We start from the raw sequence: 22,413 nt of genomic DNA on the forward strand, positions 1-22,413 counted from the left end.
AATATTAAATAAACTTGAATAATATTTTAATTTCAATTTAAACTTTGTCGGGACATTAGAATTTTAAAAAATTTCGCCTTTTTATCTTTTAGATAGCAAATTTCGTATCTTGAAAAGTAATATACAAAAATAATGAAATTATACATGGAAAATAAAAATTTTAAACCAAAAATAATTTAACATTTTATTTGGGGGATTGTATAGATGATGACTACCTCTAAATTCTAATTTGCTTGTGACCATATACGGGAAAGAAGCAGTAGAGATGACGAAGGCACTGTTTGTGAGGCCAAACGTGGCGGCGCTGTGTATTCGGCGACTGAGCTGCTCCGTTCAGCCACGTGTACCTGCAATGGTGAAATGCTATTCTATTGCTGCCCGTTCCAATAGGCCGATGAAGCTCCTTTCTCACATAGGGTTGAAGATTGAGGCCTTCGCCGGTCATCGGAGTTTCAGTATTCGAGCAACTAGCGATACTGGCAATGACTCATTTGATTCCCCTCTTATGCAGTCAATGGAGAAAAAGGTTGAATTCATTGACCCTTTTTCAACTATGAGTTTTTGCGCATCATAAAACTTGGGATTTGTGTTTTATTGGGCTTGTATTTATCTGCTTTGTGCTTTCTACAGCTTGGGAATTGCTAACTTCTCTCTAAAGATTAAAACCTTAGGGATTACTATAAGAGTTTGTTCGGAGTAATTGCTAACTCTGACCTCAAGATTTTTTATTTATATTTGATGAAGTAAGTAGATTTGATAAAAAGGCATTAGGAAGTTGCAATAGATACAAAAGATACAAAATGTTGATCTGTTCAGCTCATTTCTAAAGTATACTAAGGAGCTAACAACAACCGTGTAATCCCACAAGTGGTGTCTGGAGAGGATAGGGTATGTTACCAAAGCAGAATTGCAAGGTATTAAAGAGCTAACGAAATCCAAAAAATGGTCAATGCTAATTACTAGGAACTATCTGAACCAACTGAATAAATTCATTAAGCATCTAGCCTTCAGGATATTGCTTGAGTTGAAATTCCATTAAAGCATCTACCATTTCTTTTTATCTAAATACACCAGAAAATACAAGCAGATACCACGACCCAGATTTTCTTGATGGCTTTATCAGCTTTCTATGAACTCCATCTTACATAGATTTCTCTAGTGCTGAATGGCATTGTCTAAATGTTGATCGAAGGGGCACAGATTAGAAGAGAACATCGTTGAGTATGTGCAGTTTTGCATAATCCCTTAAAAGAAGGAACCTGATAAAAATTGACTTTGGCACTACAAAATATCCCCATTTCAAGAAGAAAAAAAAATTACTCCCTTTGTCCAACAATACTTGTCCACTATTGACTTTGCACACTTCTTAAGAAACTATAAATAGAAGGGTAATTTTACTATATCACCCTTTGAATATAATAAATGCAATGTCTTGAAAATGTAATAGAGAAATGACTATAATCCTTCGGGGTGGCCCAGTGGTTTGAGCTTGGGCCTTCCATGTTGGAGGTCTCAAGTTCGAAACCCCTTGCCAGCGAAAGCAAGGGGTTTGCCTTCTGGGTCGAGCTCGTTGCACCATACTTGCCTAGTGTGGGTTACCTCTCCTATGTGGTTTGCGAGCTATTGCATAGGAGCGGGAGTTTTACCCTGTGCACACCCAAAGGGTAGCGGCTGCGGGTTTTCCTTGTCATAAAAAAAAGAATAGAGAAATAACTATAATTAATGATAAGTGTAAAATTATCCATTGATTTCATAAAGTGGACCAGTATTGTTGGGCATTCCAAAATAATATAGTGGACAACTATTGTTGGACGGAGGGAGTACTAAATAATCATGGTATTTCTTACAATGGTTAATTATGTAGAATTGAAGATGTTAGAATTTGAGAAGAAAAAAAGAACAAGAGAAACAATGAATGAAGCAACCACTAGATATTAAGAATCGTGCGATCAAGCCCCCTTCCCCCTCCCCCCACCCGGCGGCACATGCCATGAACTTGAACACAAATGCTTGGTACTTAAGTGGAGAAGGGGGGAGGATCAAGCCGATTATCCACCAAGTTCTGAACCATGCACCACTAACCCTTGGGAATTTCTCGGTTGTAAACAAAAAGATGAACTGACCTACCTAGGATCACAAATGTTGCATATTTTATCAAATAATCAACCAGCGCATTGGTGTGATGCAACACCTTGATCCAAGTGCAATGAACTATTAAAGTTAAGACAAAGATTCAGTTTTATAGGCACAAGAGTTGTGATGAGTTTTGAGTGTCTGTTATAAGTGGCTGAATGACAAAGCAATATATAGATGCTGAAAACTATTTGGAGTATGTAATCACAAGAGATAAAGGGGTGCACAATTTTTGACGTTAGTGTCGGTGGGTGGGGATAGAAAAGTACTGCAATAGCAATAATCAAAAGTATTAGGGAAACCTCAGAATATTCGTCTCGGTGTCATAATGAAGTTAATAGAACTATGTCTATAGGATCAAATTAAAAAAGAAGAAGCAAGTTTGAGTTTTGGACTAAACTTGTGAAATCCCTTTTAGAAGATCCTTGAACCTAGTTTTGTATCCTGAAATTACTCTGGGGTGTTTGGATAAGCTTATGAAACTGGTGGATTAACTGAGAAACATCAAGGGTTGAAAAACTCTTTTAGGTGTTGAAGCTGAATTTTTAAATGAACAGTTATGGGTTTGGGTTGAAACTGATATTTGCCATTAACATGGTTGGTAAAAAGGTCTTGATCATCATTGTTTATGTTAAAATGACTGAAATGTCCTTCGATCTATTTACAACATAATAAAAATTTAATAGTAATTTTTACATATAAAAAGAACGGCAGAAATAGAATTGGGGAGAATTAATAGTTATGTGAGTAAGAGTATTTCAGAGATTACAAAAGATATTAGGAATAAATTGTAAAAGGCTCGGTCAAACCAAGAGTGCTTATAAGCTATAAAACCATAAGTTAGGAGTGACCAATTTATGACTTTAGGCGACGTTTACTAAATGCCTAGATAAGCCAAAAAGTGCTTATAAACTAGTTTGACCAGCTTATAAGCTTAGAGTGTGTTTGACTAAGCTTATAAGCTGATCAAATTGGCTTATAAACACTTTTTAGCTTATCTACGCATTTACTAAACACCAAAGTGTTTATGAGACTAGTGCTTATACACCAAAATCAGCCAAAAGTCATAAGTTGGTCATCCCCAACTTATGACTTTTAAACTTATAAGCAATTTTGGTTTGACCAAGTATTTTACGATTTTATAATATTTTTTTTAATTTTTTGATAAGGTAACATATTGTATCAACAAAAAAGGGTTGTTAAGCCATAACTACATGTAATGAGAGCAAGCTAATCTAAGCAAAAAAATCTATAAAGACTAACAATCGCATTAGAGTCTGAGTGTTCTCTATGCAGTTCTGTTTACACCAAAAGTGAAAACGTAAAATACAATTAAGCTTTATCTTCTAGATTGGGTTGTTCTTTCCTTCAAAGCATCTTAGATTCCTTTCCCTCCGGATAGTCCACCATGTACAGCCTGGTATCATAGTCCATCTTTTTTGGTCTATGGTGCGTCCCCATTTGTTCCAACTGTAGATCATACCTTTTCTAACTGTCAACATATCTTTTCCAAAACAAAACTTCTTACTTCCTCTCCACTTCGTGTCTGTCGTTCCTCCTTTTCTTTACCCATATACTTTTAAATTTATAATTTTTTGCAAATATTTTAAGGATATTTTAGTCATTCTAATGACAGAACAACTTATCAACACTTTTTTACCAAATACATCAACTGCTTATTAACAATTCCAGAACTTCTATCCAAAGATGTAACTGCTTGTTTATAAAATCAGATTCAACGCTGAATAATGCTTTTCAACACTTGAAACTTATCTGCTATTTACAATCAGCTAATCCAAATGGGCTGTCAAACACATAAGTTGGTCAAATTCGCTTATAAGTACCTTTTGACTCACCTATGCGTTTGGTAAATACCAAAGTACTTATAGCTAAGTGCTTATAAGCCAAAAAGAATCATCCGAAAGACATAAATAGGTCACCCCCAAGGCCCCAACTATTAGCACTTTTTGTTTAACCAAGATTTTTATAATTTTGTCCTTGATATTTTTCCTAATTCTCGAAACACCATTTCCAAAACAAAATCCTTAACTTCCTCTTCATTATATATAAGTCATTACTCCTTCTCTTTAAGCTTTCAGTGTACTTAAGTCACTTTGTCAAAAGAACAACTAATCAACTTATTTTACCAAATACATTATTTATTTATTATTAGCTTCAACACTTCTATTCAAACACATAACTGCATATTTATAAAATCAGTTTTAACACTTAAATGCACTTACAACCACTTAATGTTTTTTCCCTCTATTCGTTTTATGACCGAAAAATCTGTGGAGTCTGCCCTTTGGGTCGACCGCGACCTTGAAACTCGAGAATGATGGGCCCGTCCCTTTATTTTTCTCCACCTAAATGTTCGACTTAGGTTGCTTGCTGCACGACTCAAACTTGTGACCTAACAAGTCCCTCAACCTTTGCCAATTTAGCTAAACGCCTGGGCATTTATAATCAACTAACCCAAACTGGCTCATAAGTGTCTCTTTTCTTTTTCCTCATAGTCGTATTTGTAATCAATCATATACAGCGAAGTATAGAATGCTACTTCTTTATGACATATATTAGCTCCTACTTTAACTAAAACATGGAAGAAAAAGCTTAAGCACATCATGTCCACAATTGCAGTTCTGGAAAAGAACTTTTCTTCCCTGTCCCTTCTTTTGCAATCAATTTCGCTGCAACACCGGCTGTTGTATCTAATTGTTCACCTCTTGACTGTGTATGTTATGTATGCCCGGCTCCAAGGGCATATCAATTGAAGTAGATTCTTCTTTTGAGATTTATGAAATTCCGTTCTCATGTGGCATTAAACTTTTGATGTTTGATCCTCTTTACGTTTTTGTCATGGTTACATAAACAAGGCTGTGGCCTTAGATTACATTAAGAAGGGTTGCAGTACTTGCTTAGCCTATGCTACATTTGGCTGTACAGATTCCATGCTCCTGTAATATCTGCCTGGGATATTACATTCATGTCTTTTGTGATAGTCTCACTTCTGTCAATATAATTGTCTGGTTGAGATTTGAATATATGTGAACAGATCAAGGAACAGTTGAATGCAGACACAGTCGTAGTGAAAGATGCTTATGGTGATGGTCGGCATGTCAGGTGAGGCTTCTTCTCTAGTAAATGATGCAATGGATGGGAATACGAAGCTGGTTTACTAAATCAAGTGGTGACCGTATTTGTTGCTAGTTCTGTAGTCATTTTATTTCTCTTTGCAGCATTGATGTAATCGCTTCAGCTTTTGAGGGACAATCTGCTGTGAATAGGCAGAGGATGGTCTACAAAGCCATATGGGAAGAACTTCAGAACACTGTGCATGCAGTTGACCAGATGACTACCAAAACACCAACCGAAGCAGCTGCAGGGAAGTGATAAGAGGCACAACCTAAGAGTATCAAAACACCACCCCAGTCAGCTACTTTATTTTGAAGTCGCAAAACTTTTCAATTGATATGATATACAGTTACTATGAAAAAAGAGAAAATTGAATGATGTCAACTTTGAAGTAGTATTGCTTTACATTTTTAGTTGGAGACAGGGCATTGAATACTTGCCATTTTGTAACAGCAGTTTGTTCATTTTTAAAATCTAGTTCTTCCCTGCTACTGGTCGAAGAACAAGAGTTGAATGTGCCTGTCCAAAGGAAGAACAGTTTAACTGCTTAACTCCATGGATATGGTAAAATTCTGATGAGAAATAAGTGCTTCAAGAAATTGAATTTCATCATTTGCTCAGTATATTTATAGCAATTTGGAGGTTGAAGAATTATCAACTATTTGTGGTCGCCAACTTTTTAAATCAATTTATTTTTTGGGGGAAATGGAGCCATATTATATAGTATATTAAAGTTAGTCATGACTCATGACATGCCATATAATCATCACATATAGTGCTGCTTCTAACAGCAAAAAAGGTCCTAAATTTGTCTTGTGGATTATATTTGGCAGGTCGCTACATATTTGCAGTTTAGCACTACTTAAATTACTAGTGTTTTTAATTGCTTGCTAGATTCTCATAGAATTTTGATGCACTTGAAAATATTATTATTGTAGTAGTATCGAATTAGAGTAGAAAAGACAATTTTCTTATCATTTCTGTAAGTCAGATGGTTTAGGCACAGCTAACACATACGCGTGAAACACAATTTTCTTGATGTTTACATTTGTCAAACAAAGTGACGATAGAATTAACAAAAATGCAGAATGTTTGGGTGCTATAAGTTGGCTTGTTTGAAAAGCAAAAGAACAAGAAAAAAAAGCGTTTCAAAAACCATAAAATGGTATCAACTTATAATTGAATGGTTATATCAAACACGTTGCCTCTCATTGAACATTTAGTGGTCGTTTGATCGGGCTTATAAGAATAGTATTAAATAAGGTGTATTATGAAGTTTTGAATATGAGACAATATATATTTTAGTGTGTTGTCGTTCAAAATTGATGTTTACTTTGCATTATTTTCAAGTGGTGCTTAATCTAACATGCTTTTGGCCTTCATTTTATTTTTCAACTCCTGGAGTTTTGGCCTTTTCCATCCCCTGGAGTTTCAATTTTCACAAGTACAACTCCAGGACGATGGTGGCTAGTCCGCGCTATTACTACCCTTACTCCTTCCCCAGAACTCTGTTTTTAGAAATATAAACTTCTCAGGTACTTCATATATGTATGAACAACTCCGGTAGTGAATGAACTTGAACCTTTTTTCAACAGAATCTCCATGCTGATTCAAATACAAGGAAAATCATTAACTGGAGTTAAACAATCAAGAATCGTATAGACATCGTAGCTGTGTGTATATATATTTACACTTTTCATAAAGTTTTTCTTTGAATTATATATACAAATGAAAAGTACCCCGTGCTTAGTCCTCGTGGTCAAAAAGCTGAATATATAATTTGCAGACCGAACAAGGGCATCAATGTATCTGAGAGTCCGCCCAGCCAGTCACTAGTTGGACAGAAGCATTAAAAATTTGGTATTCTTGAACTATTTCAAATTTAACTGGTAGTAGGCAACATTGGATCCATACCAAGGCCAAATTCCCAGAAGCTGCCAGGTTCAACATGCTTTACTTTCCCAAAATATCTAATATGACGAAGCAGCCTAGCCAAATATGTGTTGTGGCATATAGTTGAACTGTCACAGACGACTGCTACATGCTTGCGCGCCCTTGTTATAGCAACATTCATTCGCCTGTTGTCTCCCAAAAAGCCAACTGCCCCCAAATTGTTCGATCGAACCTGGACATAGTTAAGCAAGGTTATATAAGCATTCACTTGCATATTCTCTTTCTCAATAATTAGACAATGTACATTGAAGTGTATAATGTAGTTGGATCAATTCATGAAACAGTTATGCTTAGAAATGCAACACATCAGTAGAGTGACAGTTTACCATGGATATAATCACAGCATCTGCTTCACGGCCTTGAAAGCTATCAATAGTTGCAACATCAACGCCAGTAGCCATAGGAATCTCATCAATCCTGTCTCTAAGTAGTTGCACTTGAGCGACATAAGGAGATTGCACAGCAATGGCTGCAGGAGGAACACCTGCAGAAGATAATTTAAGATAACTGATACTTCTTTAACTAATCTATCCTGATTTACAATACATGAAGCAACAGAAGTAGAAAGTACATGCATATTCCCCAAATGTAAATAAAAAGATTTCCTTCATCTCGCAGGTAAAGGATGCTTTCATAGGCTCATCCAAGCAACGTGAATGCAGAATCATGAACATGCTGAGAAGGGAAGTTTATGTTGATTTGGTCCGAGAGAAATTATCACCATGAGTGTCTTGAGCTTATTGGAAACGCAAATAGTATTCATTAACCCTCACTAAAAGATAGTACTGATTAACTCTTTCATTCAGCTAAGCTGTCAACTGAGTCTTCATGGTATATGGTTCTACTGAAAGACACTTCCTTCTAGCGAAGATGATTCACCCATAGATTCACCTAGGAACTTTTTGAACTTTGTTAGCTCCCTAGTACTAGTTTAGTCTTTTTGTAATTGAGATAACAAAGTTCTGTTATCTTCCTAACTTTTGTACTATGCTGCATCTTCTTGATGCCAGCAATGAAACTTCTTCTTACTACAAGAAAAAGAATCTTCTAGGAACTTAAAAAGGAATAACCATCTAAGCAAGGTGAAAGGTCTTCAGCTTCTCAAAGAATGTGGGAATTGGAGTGATAGATATAAAAGTATCCTGGTTGAGTAGCTTTTTGTCAAACAGTTCTTCCAGCAATATGGAAGAGGAGTTAACATTGTTGGCTATGCATTTCTCTAAAACTTTTTCCGTTAAGCTTAACTGTAGTAAAAGAATGGATTCACGTACAAAGGATAAAAATCAGTCATTGACAATGGATTAGAGAGAAATGTGCAGTTCCAATTGAGATTTCATGAGCTTTTACTTTCAGCATATACTTTTTTTTTTTGAGAATGGTAACAGTACTTTCAGCATATACTTGTCATGAGTTATAACCAGAGAATATAAAGTTGTCATCAGTCCATCACCAGGAGTCCTGCTACCTCTCTACATAAGCTAGGCATTCTGGTGGGTAGACAGGATACATGCAAGATATTGAATAATTGAATTCAATGAATGCATATTTTGTCCAGTCATAGCTTGAGCAATAAAAACACTCATCATGGAAGTTTTATTTATGATTACGTTCAGGAAAATTAAAGGATCTATCAATTATCATTTCAAGAGAAAACAAAAAGTGAAGGGCACGTACCAGCATAAATTAAACTGAATACATGTTGAATAACGATTTCTGCTTCCCCTTCATTGAAAAAGGAGCCAGTGCCAGCAGGGTCCAGATGCTCTTCACAACCAACTGATAAGCTTCCGTAAGGCATTCTCGTATCAAGCAATAACAGCGGACACTGTGTAATCCATGTTGGCTGAATGCAGAAATTAGAAGAATTAAAATCATCTAAAGGAATGCTTTCTGTAACCAAATACTTGTTGGTCAACATTATGCTAAAGATTCGAACAAGCAGATTACCCAGACTAATTTTTTTTTGAGAATGGTAACTTTTTTTTTTTCTATTTATCCACAGGTATACTACATCAAAGTACCCCCCCCTTCCAAAAGTATTACAAACTAGACTGACTCCATCTGTGCTTTTTGTCACAAATAGTCTAAAACATCAAAAAATTCTTCTGTTTACACCAAAAATAATAAAGAGCTATACAATTCATCTTGAAATTCTGCAAATTGTTCTTCTTGCCCTCAAAACAGATAACCCAGACTAATGTTGTGAGGCAGTGCCAAGAACAATTAAATGCAGCACCTAGCACATGTCGAAGATGGTAACTCTACAAGAAAGGGTTCCATGGCAACTTTATTTTTTCTAAGCATAGTATGTATTGCATACAAAACAAGATGTTGAGGGGAGAGATTCAAATTTGTAGACAGTATTGAAAAATATCCAGAAAGACACTATTTTATTAGGAGTTTAGACCAAAATACCATTTAAAGGTTTTTAAACCTTTAGATTAGGTGTTCATACAGTTCCATGATATCTGAGGGGTCAAGACTTAAGAACCCTTACATCTCAATCTCAAAATGGTATCTTCTAATGTCCATATAAAAATTACAATAAAGAAAAGGTCCACATAAATGTTCTTAAAGTTCTCATGGTTCCTACAAGTAAAACCTCTAATGTAGAAGTCATCCTACTTGAACATTGCCAATGGCACAGATATTCTGCACTATAAGTTAACCTCTACACCTCTGTTTTCCTACTTAATATTTCACGTGCATGAAGAAAGTCATGAAAAGCCCATTAAGCTTTATGTTATGGAAAATGACAAAGAAAGGAGCCTATGTTATCCTTTGAACTTGTGGAAAGAACAAAAAGTAAAACAAGGTATCAGAATTCAAATCATAAGTTATATGCATAGAGAAAATGGCATGCAATGGCAAAGCGTTTCATACCTTGACAAAAGGAGAATCCACCAGAAGATGAGAAGCAACGGTTGGAGATGATGTTAAAGATCCATCATACATCTCCTTTGAAGCCCAGCTAGCTATGGCATCGTTCATTCTGTATTGTGTTGTTAACTTTGTCGACAGCATCCCATCATGCAAAGTTGCTGCCCTCTCCAGTAGTGAAATTCCAAGACCACCTTCTAAGGCTTTCCTAGAAAGGATCACAGGAGCAAGCTGGAATTGATCTCCTGCAAGAATACAACGCTTTCCGAGCAATATTGGTATCCAAGACGATGGTTCAATTGCTTGGCCAGCTTCATCTATAATAACCAAATCAAATGCATCCAGCCGCCTAATTAGTGGATCAGCTGCCCCAATGTTTGTTGCAAGCACAACATGAGCAGTTGATAAGATTTCTTTCACAGTTTCCTTCTCTTTCTTCTTGATGGACTTTCCAAGCTGTTTCAGAAGTTGACGTATACCAGCAGCTAAAGAGTCATCCTTAAGACAATACCTCAGGTCCCTTCTAAGATCTGACTTCTTCCTCTCAATTTCTGCTCGGAAATCAGACAGCCTGTTATTCACAATTTCAGCCAAAGATTTTGAAGCTACATCAGGGGATATTCGTGCAGGATTTCCAACCCGTACAATGTTGATTCCAATATCAGACAACTTTTCAACCATGTTGTCCACAGCTGCATTTGTCGGTGCAGTTACAAGCACCCTTTCACCTTGTTTTACAGCAAGAGAAATCAATTCCTTCAGCAAACCAGTCTTCCCTGTGCCAGGAGGCCCTTGAATTATCATTATAGGTCGATTCTTATTTAAACCTAATGCAATTGCTTTTCTTTGGGAAGCATCAAAAGATTTTCTGTTTGTAGAATCAGGAAGTTCCACTTCAGCCCAATCTGCCATGTCATTCTCCTCAAGCCACTTATGGTCTTCTTTGTCTCCAAAAAGTGTAGCTACCACTGCTACTGAAGGATTTTTCTTCCGAAACCCTTTCTTCTGAAGCATCATTAAGGCTTCACAATTGCGCTGTCAAAAGAAAAGGGTGAATACCACATTTTAAGATAGACTATGTTCTCCTCAAACCTAATGAGAACCCAGAAAATTTCAAAAAATGATGTGACCTTTAATTCAATAGAATAAAATATTCCAATCTAATCATTAACTTTGTAAAGCAGCAAGTGCTCTTAAACATTTTATATAAAATTACTCTTCCCCAATATGAACAATAGTAGTAGAGGACTGTACTTATCATAAAGCATGCTGCAACGCCTATCAAAAAAACTATTGCAGCAAAGATCTCAAAGATAAAAAGCCAATTATGAAAATCTTAATAGTTTTTTTTTTGTTTGAACTTAATTTTATAGTTGTGTCAACTACCGCTCTTACTCCACAAATTGTCCTTGTTAACTCAAGAAGTAAACAAGTCATATTTTTCCTAAGACAACACATCACAGGAAATCCTATGGTGATAAAGGAAGATATAGAGTAACAAGAAGATAATAAAGAACCGCTCATTTACCAATGGTAGTTTACAACTTACAAGAAGTAATGGTCATATGCAAAGGCAGGCATGAATTATTTTCAAGATCCTAAGGGCTGTAAAGCATTGCTCTTTATAAAGGGAAAATCATGTACACAATGAATATACATAAAGTATAGAAGAACCTTAGACAAAATGTAATTCTCTAAAAGAGCAAGCAATAATCTATGCTCAACTGGTATCTCACAGGTGTCTATGAAACCCTTTATAAAGAGTAATGCTGTGAATGCTGCTATGAGACCGTAACCAGCCTCTGTTATTAATTTCCGAGCTACCCCATGGATAAAATGGATGGTTAGATTGGGTGATACAACAGCATGCCAAAGCCAGCTGGAAGGAGACGAATTCCTTAGATAAAGCTCTCTAATTTTCAACCAGAAAGCTTTAGCATGAATGGAAAATACTTGGATACAATCAAGAGGAAGTACGAGAACAAGTGAAGGAAGTGAAAAAAAAGATAGAAACATCACGCTGTAAGAAAAGTAGTAGGAGAACAAGTGAAGAAAAAGAGGAAAGAACAAGAAAATGCTGAAGGCATATTTGAACAACATGAAAACAAAAAAGCGCAACATACAATGTTGATTCTAGAGTACTAATCACCACCAGTCATAGTGGCAGAAGTGATACATAGGTTTTTCAAAGTTATACTGAGCCTTGGAAATGAAGTACTGACTTTCTAATAACTGCTTGCATACAGAGAGTTATGTTCAAAATCAAGAAAATATTACTTTAGAAAAAAGTATGAACTCCTTAGGTTTTTCAAAGTTAGGCCTGAATCTTGGAAATGAAGTATGAGCTTCTCCAAAAAACAAACTTAGATAATATAAGTACCAGAGTCTCTACGTCCACTATGAGAAAAAATCAAGGCATCAAGCTACAAACATGCATTATCACAGGTCGAGTGACATGCAAGAATAATCTAAGGGGGGAAAGATTCTTATCAAGAAAAATTCAGAAATTAACAGCACATCCAGAAAACAACTTAATTTAAACGGATATGGGACAGAAAGCTAAGCCTGAAGTCTTTCCATCCAAAATCATAACGCAACAATATTTCACATATTTTTCTCCAAAACGTAGAGAATCACTGCTGGGGTGAGCATTTCCCTCCTAAGATCAATAAAAAAGAACACAGGGAACTTGAGATGGACTTGGTAGACCCCTACAATTGTGCTTCCTCTAAATAAACTAGGTTAACCATATACCAAAACTTTGTCTGTCTGACCTAATCATTTAGTTTCACCATTCCACTATTCTTTTTAACTATGACTTCAACAAGAAATTTCACCTGGCAGAACTGAAGAAGGAAATATACCTCGTATGTGAGTGCATCAGCCAATCCTTGAATACGATCAATGCGAACATTTTTCCCAAAGAGCTTGGAAAAGGTAGTATCTCCCTGAAGTGATTCAAGAGCCAAACTGATGCTACGTTCGTCCTCACCTAGGTTATGCACAAATCCTTGCATGCAAGAAGTTGCACCAGCGCCTCTACTATCACATATTCTGACACAAACCATGTCTCCAGGTGAGAGGTTAGTTGGAGGCAATCGGTGATTTCCCTCCAATTTGAACAACACTAAATGCATTCCACCTAATCCTGTGTGTTGTAATGCAAAAACATGTTCCAGTTCAATGGAGGCAATAAATACTGGCAAACATCCATGTAGTTAAAGAAAGTTAGATCACCTATAGATGTGCTAACTGCTGTCAGATTGCAGATAGTATCACAGAGTTCCTGCTCAGGCTGCGCATGGCTAACCAAGAATTCTAATGGCCTCTGAGCCTCAGAAGTAACATCCGGTGCAGGGACAGCATTCAACTCTTCCTGAGTGAACTCCAATTCAGCATCCCTTTCGATATGAAGCAAATCTGACATACGATTGGCAAAATCATCAATCCTACTCTGAATGGCTTTTGCTTTCTCGAGGTCCATTCCCATTACGCCAGGAACAGATTTTGGTTGAGAAACCTTCCTTGCAATGGCTTTATGCTGAGCTGCAAGTAAACAGTGTCAGGGAAAACCAAACTGACCAATTCCAGAACCCCATCGGCAAAGTTAGAAAAATTCCTTTCTCAATCTATATGAAGCATTGGACACCATTCTATTCATAATATTGCTTAAAACATCTTCAAGAATCCAATACTCCCTCCAATCCATTTACAGGAACCTCTTTGCCTTTTGATCTATTTCAACAAGATTGACAATTTTCTATATTTGGAAGCTATGTGATTTTATCACTGTCATTTAACCCTTCATGAAATGCTCTTATAGGATTGACATAACACGATATGATTCAAACACAAGAATTTACAGCGCTGTTATATATATTTACGTGTCAAAAGTCTTTCTTTTGCTTCATAAACTCTTTGTCGATACATACATCATAGTTTAAAACGTATAAAATGAAACAGAAAGAGCACGTTTTTCATATCAGATTATTATGCAATGATTAATCTTTTTCCTTTTACTACTATATACATAAACCTTTCAATCAAATAATATGTCATATAATATAGAATCCAGTGGAGTAATTTCCAGGGGTGTCACCTGAACTGGCGAGATCCTTGAGCAACTTCCATGACTCAGTCTCACGCCAATCTTGGAAGGATGACTTGCTCTGAAGGTCCTGAAGAACCTCTCTGAGCTCACGCTGGAAGTTGTCGAAAAGGGTAGGATAATGAGTGCAAGCCTTCAAACAAATAGCTTCAAGACCAAGAGGCATAGGGACAGCATTAATATAAGGCTGAGCTTGAATAACAAAAGTCAATCCTGGTTCCATTCTCTGTTTAAGCTCAGCAAACTCTCCCTGCATCTCTGCTGTAACGAAATCCGAAGCCATAGCTCTCATTCCTTGAGATAACCACCTCACTACACACTTACCCAAATCTTTACGCCCCAAAGGGTCACCATTCTGATGCAGTGCTCGCACGTCCACCGGCCCCCTATCCTGGAAACACTCTTCCTGCTGCTTTTTTCTCTTTACTTGAACTTTCTCTGCCACCTTCCCCGATGACCCTTTTGCTGAAACTGCAGGGATCTCATTAACTTTAACATTCTTGCTGGAAGCACCATTAGTTCCACCATTCTTGGGTTTTCTTCTCCGGGTAGTAACAACCTTTGCGCCACCACTACTACTACTACTTGCGGTTGCTCGAATAGAAATAGAATCAAGAAAGCTTCGATTCTTGCCAATAAAAGAAGAAAGATTGGATCTTTTTTGACGGAAACGAAGACTAAGGCAACTAGGAGCTAAAGTAGAGATGCTACTGCAGAAATTGCAAGAAGCTTCCATCTTTAACAGTTTCACTTGCATCCTGAACACAAAACAGAGTACTAAGAAACAGTATCAGGGTGCCATTGAATGAAGCAGAGATAAATCAAGATTCTTGGAATAGTGAAAGAATAAATACATAACCTTTAGGGGTGGAGGCAGTTAATATGCAAACGAATTCAAGTAGAGATATTTAGGGCAATTTTGAAAGTCATTATCAAAAAGGAATTGGGTCCCAAAAGAGGGGAAGATCAGAGTCTGAACACGTCTTCCTATTGGGTATTTGAGATTCTATAAGGCCTTTGTGAGTTGTGAGCTGTGTGTTGGTCCAACGTGTTCATTTTCTGTCCTCAATCTTTAGCCTATGAAAAACGCTGTGCCAATGTGAAAGGACGGCGATTCTTCTTTGGCTACTTTTTGGAACTTTCTTCTTTAGAAAATCACCTTCCACCACATCTTGATTTTTCCTATTTCAGGAGCCGTTTGGTTGGTGTTTTACCAAAGTTAATTGATGATGTATTATTGGCATAGCTTCTAATTTGTCAGATTGCACCGAATATATTATTATTGTTATATATAATATTGGTGTGAACTCAATTTTACTTGGCCCTAATACAAGTACGGAACATCTCACAATAAAGATTGTAGTGAAGTTGTAAATATATTTTTATTTTTATTTTTAATTAAATATTTTAGATTTAGTCAATCCCGACACTAAATGAATTATTTTTTAAAATATGGAATAAAACATTTGATTAGTGTTTTGCTTCTTTTTTTTTCCCTTCATACTCACATGAAGTTAATCAAAGGAAAATTTTACTAAATAACACCACTATTAATATATTTATTGAATTCACTGATATATCTTACTGAACGATCCATGAAATATGAAATGAATAAAGGGTTATTTATGACAAATAAAGAATTTAAATGCCTTAATGAGTGAATTTAGACAAATAAACTTATTATTTTAATTGGAATGAATCTAGACACTTTTTAAAAAAAAAGACATTACATTCATTTTTCACAACATAGATCAAATTCAATTACGCAATAATTGTAAAAGGAATATTAGAATTTCCTCTGTCTCAGTTAATGTGACATTGTTTGACTTGAAATAAAATTGAATAAAAAAAATGAATATGTTTAAAATTTATGGCCAAACACTCTCTGACCATTTGTGTACTATAAATCATTTCATTACAGAAAAAAATTAAGTTAAATTATTTTCATATATAGAAATGTAACTTTTTTTTAATGCATTGTATAAATATGATGTGGGATGTGAGACACATAACGAAATTTCTTTATGAATTCTAGTCATCTAAGTTTACGAGAGATCAAAATAATTATGTATTTAAATAATTAAAGTGTTTAATCAAGCTTTTGAAAGAAAATAGATATTTATTAAAAATAGCATAAACTATTTTTCAGAAGCTAAAAAGTTAGTTTTTCTCCGAAAGTATTATTTTAAAAGGTTTTACAAAACACTTATAACTGTTAAAATAGTGTTTTTAAAATTGATTGCAAAACATAAAGTATTCATCACCATAAGTACTATTTTTTTAAAAAATTTATATATATATATATATATATATATATATATATATATATATATATATATATATTATAATAAGGTGAGCAAAGTTGTACCTCACATTTTTCAACTCAAAGTCAAAGCAATTAAAACAGCACCACAAATGAGTAGCCAATTGGATGTTATGTAGTGGCTGGGAGTGCTTCACTATTTTTTCTTGCTCTTATACGTGGCTCTTCCACACTCCAAATAATTACGAGTCAATATTATTTAGGGTTTTTTATATTATTATTATTATTATTGTTATCGTTATTATGATTATTCACATTCACTAAAAATGAATTTTGTAAATTTGAGCCATCACTTGTCATTTTTTTAAAAATATCTTCTCTTTGCAAAAGATCTCCAAGTGTCTGTTGGGAAGGCACAAGTTCCAAATAGACAAATATTAATTCAATTTTACTAAGAATTATTGGTGGGTTCTTTGATTTATTTAGTGAACTAAATTTGTAATCTTTCTGTTGCTTTTGGTATCTTTCATTGTTTATTGTTTAATTTGCAATGTTTTGATTATCGTATTATTTTATTGTTCTTGTTCCTTTCTTGTAGGTTTTGCATGCTTAGTTACTATGTATACTGCATTGTTTTCTTCTTCTTTTTGTACTTGATTTTGCTATATTTGAGCGTATGATTTTTCGAAAACAGTCTCTCTAACCTCTGTGATATAACGGTAAGATTTGTGTACACTCTACTCCTCCAAGCCTCCACTTATGAAACATCATTGAGTATGCTAGTGGTGTTCCGTAGTTACATACGTAATGTTCGATATACAATATCCAATTTATCTATGCTTCTTTGTTTTCACTTTTTAATGTTCAATTATTTATTTAAGACCACATATAATACTAGTTGGCGAATTGTCATCAACAGATGTGACAAAACAGATGAGAAACTTTCACCCTTAATTCATTAAGTAAATGTCTAGGGAATGAGAAATTGTATATGGGAATATGTATGCTAGCAAATAATAAATAACAAAATGTTCTGCTTTATATAATACACTTTCTTCGTTTATTTTTACTTGTTACGTTACTTTTCAAGAGTCAAAATACATGAACTTTGACTAACATTTGGTTTCAAAGACTAGTCAAGCTAACTCTTTTGAAGCAAAACGTGACAAGTAAAAGTGAACGGAGAGAGCAGTAGAACAAGTTCCAATCGACCAATATGCAATTCGATTGTTATGTTAAGGAATTGGGCCCATTAAGGTACTTGAATTGGGCCTTCTAACTGTTAAAGAGAGAACTATTTGGCCCATCACTGTCCAATCTTTCCAGTAAAGCCTAAAAATGAATGATCCAGTCCATCTTTTAGTTGGGCCTAAATAAGAAGAAAGACATATTGGCCCATCACTGTTTGTTTACCGGACATTGTTCATTTTGCTAAAATTTGGGCCCCCACAAAACTTACCCATTCCACAAATATTGGATAGAAATTTAATTAGGCGAAATGATCTGATTGACCCTTGTACTTGTATGAGTTTGTATTCTAAACCTTTCTACTTAACATTTTACCAACTAAACCCCCAAACCTATTGAAACTTGATATTTTAAACCCTTTTTTTGACCTGTCATCTTATGTGGCATTTTTGTTCAAAGTGCATGTGATACACATAAAATAAGAGCGTGAAGTCTTACAAAAAAATTCAAAATGCCAAGTTTTGACCTAATTAAGAGTATCTTCTTCCCATTTATTCATTTACCATTGTTGGACAAAAAAAAAGCTTTTTTTTAGGCTTTTCTACTTATCTCCAAATTCCTTCTCCATTATCTTCTTCAAAGGATTCATTATTTCTTGAACAAATTCAGTCTTTATTACTCTACAAAGAATTTCCACAAATAACAAATTTCTTTCATTGCTCCAAACAAATAAATAGACTTATCGATCCTATTCTTCAACAAGTATTTCGTTTCCTCCGAACTTAACATCGTTGGAGCTATCAACAACTCCAATTTCTGCAAATCGTCAGAATACTAAATCATAAAAAACTAAAAAGTTAAATTGATCCAAAATTACAAAGAGGGGAAGAAAAAGAAAAAGAAACATGGAGGATAAGTGAATGAAGAGAATCTGAGGGTTGAGTAATTTGGACGAGTCGTGAGATCTAGGGTTTTGGAGCGAGTATCGCAGCCGTTTGGGCCATCACTGCTTTTTCCAAATCGAATGTGGAGCAATCACCCTCTCCATCTTCGAGTGGTAGCTCCACCACCACATCGTGATGTACGAACTATTTTGCTGGTACTGCGTTTTACTAGTGAAAACTTGTGGAGTGAGAGAGGAAGAAGAAGAGAAATCTGGAAGATAATTGGAAAAAGAGAAAAAGATTTTTCAAATAATTTTTTGGGGCTTTAATTTAATTTTACCATTTTATTTCCTACGTGGCAGGTAAAAATGAGGTGAAATTTGACATGTAGGAGGTGTATTACACACACTATCCACCATGTGAGAAAAGAGTTTAAAATACTAAATTTCAATGGGTTCAAGGGTTCAGTTGATAAATGATTAAGTAGAGGGTCCATAATACAAACTCATACAAGTATAAGGGTCCATCAGACCATTCCGCCATTTAATTATTTTCACCAAATATTGTTACATTTTAATTTAATTAGAGTAATAAACTATTATTGTTTCTCTAATTTAAAGTGGTTTAGTTTAATTGGAGCACTCCTTCTATTTATTTTTATATGTCCAAAATGGACTTTGCACGCTCTTTAATAAATAATAAATGAAGTGTTTATTTTAACACAATACCATATTGTATAATTTCAATAGACATGAACTGATTTGGGGAATGAATAATTAATATTAAGCAAATTTTATTTTTTGTTTTTCGCTTAATATAAGAAAGTGGACAAGTAAAAATATAAATTTGTTTTTAATATAATGAACAAGTACAAATATACAAAGAGAATTTTTTTAGAAGTATGTTTTCGTTTATATAATAACTAATAATGTAATTATTTTGATGGACCAACTAAATATGTAACCTTATATAACCTATGTCAACATCGATGACTTTAATTTTGTGGACAGAGTCGAACTTCATTTTGGAAACAAGAAAACAAAAATTCTTAGAGTTGAAAGCTTGGCATAAATGAAGCAAAAATAATAGTTCTAATGGTCCTCGATGATTGAAACCATTAAAGCATTTAATAAAAAGGAATCTTTAATGGTTTAGCAAACCCTACTACTTCTTGCCACATTTTTGAATTTTACATGTCTATTAAAAACTAATAAATTAATAATTAATATAAGGATCTTATTATAATATTTATATTAATTAATGTTTGATATTAGAACTTAAAAAATAATTAATACTAAAGATAAAATCTGAAAAATAAATAAATAATCTTAATAGTCATACAAAATCAATTGTGGGTCCATTCCATGTATCCGAGTCCTTTCAATTGGTATTTTTAACACCGCACAATAACACATCAAAGTTTACAACTTAGGGTGTGTTTGGTATGCAGAAAACATTTTCCGGAAAATGTTTTTCAATTTTCTCATGCTTGATTGGGTTAAATGTTTTGGAAAATGTTTTTCAAATCAACTCATTTTCCTCAAATTTAAGGAAAACGACTTTCCTTCAAAACTTAAGGAAAACATTTTCCAAAACTCTCTTTCAACTTCAAATTACAATTACTTTTTTGTTAATTTATTTTGTCCCTACCCTCAAACCATCCCCCCAACCACCCCCCGCCCCCCCAAAAAAAAATTAAAATTTTAAAGCTTGTTTTTAAATTCAATTTTTTTACTCCACCCTCACCCCTACTCCCACCCCCTCGCAAAAAAATATTAAAAATTGTTTTTAAAAGATATTTCTAATTTCAATTTTTTATTTTTTTACCCCCCTCCATCAGCCCCCAACCCCCTTCAAAAAGAAAAGAAAATTAGGTTTGTTTTTAAAAAATATTTTCAATTTCAATTTTTTATTTTTTCATTCCGATCCTCGATCACCCACCTCCAACCTTGGCCATTCCCCCCCCCTCCCAAAAAAAAATTGAGTTTGTTTTTAAAAAATATTTTCAACTTCAAAATTTTATTTTTTCACCCCTACACTCGACCCCCCCCCCAACCCACCCACCCCCTACTCTCCACCCCTACCCCCAAAAGAAAGTTGAAGTTTGTTTTTAAAAAATATTTTCAACTTCAAAATTTCATTTTTTCACCCTACCCTCGATCCCCTGCCCACCACCTACCCAGCCCCCACCCCCACCCAAAAAAAAAAAAATTTAATTTGTTTTTAAAAAATATTTTCAATTTCAAAATTTCATTTTTTCACCCCTACCCTCGACCCCCCACCCCCCAAAAAAAAATTTAAGTTTGTTTTGAAAAAATATTTTCAATTTCAAAATTTCAGTTTTTCACCCCTACCCTCGACCCTCCACCCACCCACCCTCTACCAGCCCCCCCCCCTCCCCCACCACCCCCAAAAAAAAATTTAAGTTTGTTTTTCAAAAATATTTTCAATTTCAAAATTTTATTTTTTCACCCCAACCCTTGACCCACCCCACCCACCCCTTACCAGCCTCCACCCCCCAAAAAAAAATTAAGTTTGTTTTTAAAAAATATTTTTAATTTCAAAAAATATTTTCTACTCTAGTAAAAATAAAAGATATTTCTCAAAAAATATTTTCTACTCACCAACCAAACATGAGAAAATAAGTCAAAATCAACTTGTTTTCCATGAAAATATTTTCATAGAAAACATTTTCCTTCCTACTAAACACACCCTTAATGTAGCTTAAATTATTATATTTTATTATTATTATAACCTTTAGCCACGTATCTTTTTCTTACTAATAATTATAGTATTACTCCGAAAATTTCTTGTTCTTCGATGGCTAATATTTTGTTCTACTTTGATAATCATATTATTTTGTCATAGTTATATTTTATATTATGTTCTATTGCATGTTCTCTATAATATCATCTCGCCGAAACAAATGAATGTGAAGAGCTTTGATATTGGGCTCCACAATGGGTTCAATCACATGACTAATGGGCTATTTAAGATAAATTGGTGTACCATAATATGTCGGCCTTTTTATAGACAAATGTGACGCTTTTATTCTCTGCTACTTAAATTCAATTATTCTCCAATATACTCTCCTTTATTATGCACTGTTTTCTTCTTTATGTAGCTAAGAAATAAATAAAGAATATCTAAGAATATATTATGATAATAATTCTTTTATATGATGTTATAAAATAATATTACTACTACATTAAATTAAATATATTAAAAATACCAACGTGAAAAATGCATGTGAAGTTTTTAATATTTTTTTGGAAGAAAGAATTTCTTAATAGGGATTCTTTTTATTGTTTAGTATTCTTAGTTCTTACTAAACGACTGCTGCGTTTTGAACTTATTTCTCATATTCATTTTTGACATATCCTGTATTCTTTTTTTTTTCTTCAATTAATTGACTACTAAAATTCAAACTGCGATTAACATGCTAAAAGCAACGCGTCGAGTAAAATTCACAAATAACTACTTTTAATTTCAGCTATTGTATTAAGAAAAAATAGCTACTATCTTCAAATTCAATATTATGACGAACAAAGTTAGAAATTTCACCAAAGACATAAAACTTTAACATATAAGCACGTAAAATAAAAATTAATTTATATACTTAGTATAGTTTTTTGATGAAGGATATTCCATCAACCACTCTTTGATGTATGTGGCTACATCACTTATCAAGTTTCAAATGTGCTATACTACTATAATTTCACTTATAAAATTTGAAACTCCAAAATAATGACTATTCTCAAAAATAAAATAAGAAAATGGTAAGAAAGGCCTATAGTTACTTTTCTTTTCATTTCAATTAATTTATATTAAAACATTTTTTGGCTAATAATGTTTTGTTTTTCTTTTAT

The 22,413-nt window shown here is 34.3% G+C and overlaps 2 protein-coding genes across 2 annotated transcripts; one reads left to right on the forward strand and one right to left on the reverse strand.

The window, feature by feature from the left end:
* Nucleotides 1-214: 214 nt before the first annotated feature.
* On the forward strand, nt 215-5,926 carry LOC125813706 (protein BOLA4, chloroplastic/mitochondrial). Its single transcript, XM_049493161.1, has 3 exons — nt 215-526; nt 5,189-5,256; nt 5,373-5,926. The coding sequence occupies exons 1-3, from the start codon at nt 266-268 to the stop codon at nt 5,524-5,526; spliced, it is 483 nt and encodes a 160-aa protein (XP_049349118.1). The 5' UTR covers nt 215-265; the 3' UTR covers nt 5,527-5,926.
* A 1,035-nt stretch (nt 5,927-6,961) lies between these two features.
* Nucleotides 6,962-15,039, reverse strand: LOC125813679 (uncharacterized). The gene is made up of 7 exons (XM_049493129.1): nt 14,201-15,039; nt 13,339-13,647; nt 12,966-13,249; nt 10,105-11,136; nt 8,896-9,064; nt 7,548-7,705; nt 6,962-7,393 (listed from the first exon to the last, which is right to left on the reverse strand). Exons 1-7 carry the CDS (start codon nt 14,964-14,966, stop codon nt 7,151-7,153), a joined length of 2,961 nt encoding a protein of 986 aa, XP_049349086.1. The 5' UTR covers nt 14,967-15,039; the 3' UTR covers nt 6,962-7,150.
* Nucleotides 15,040-22,413: the final 7,374 nt, after the last annotated feature.

The sequence above is a fragment of the Solanum verrucosum genome, unplaced genomic scaffold (genome assembly GCF_900185275.1).
Source record: "Solanum verrucosum unplaced genomic scaffold, falcon-dt-bn FXZP01000205.1, whole genome shotgun sequence".
Classification (NCBI taxonomy): Eukaryota; Viridiplantae; Streptophyta; class Magnoliopsida; order Solanales; family Solanaceae; genus Solanum; species Solanum verrucosum.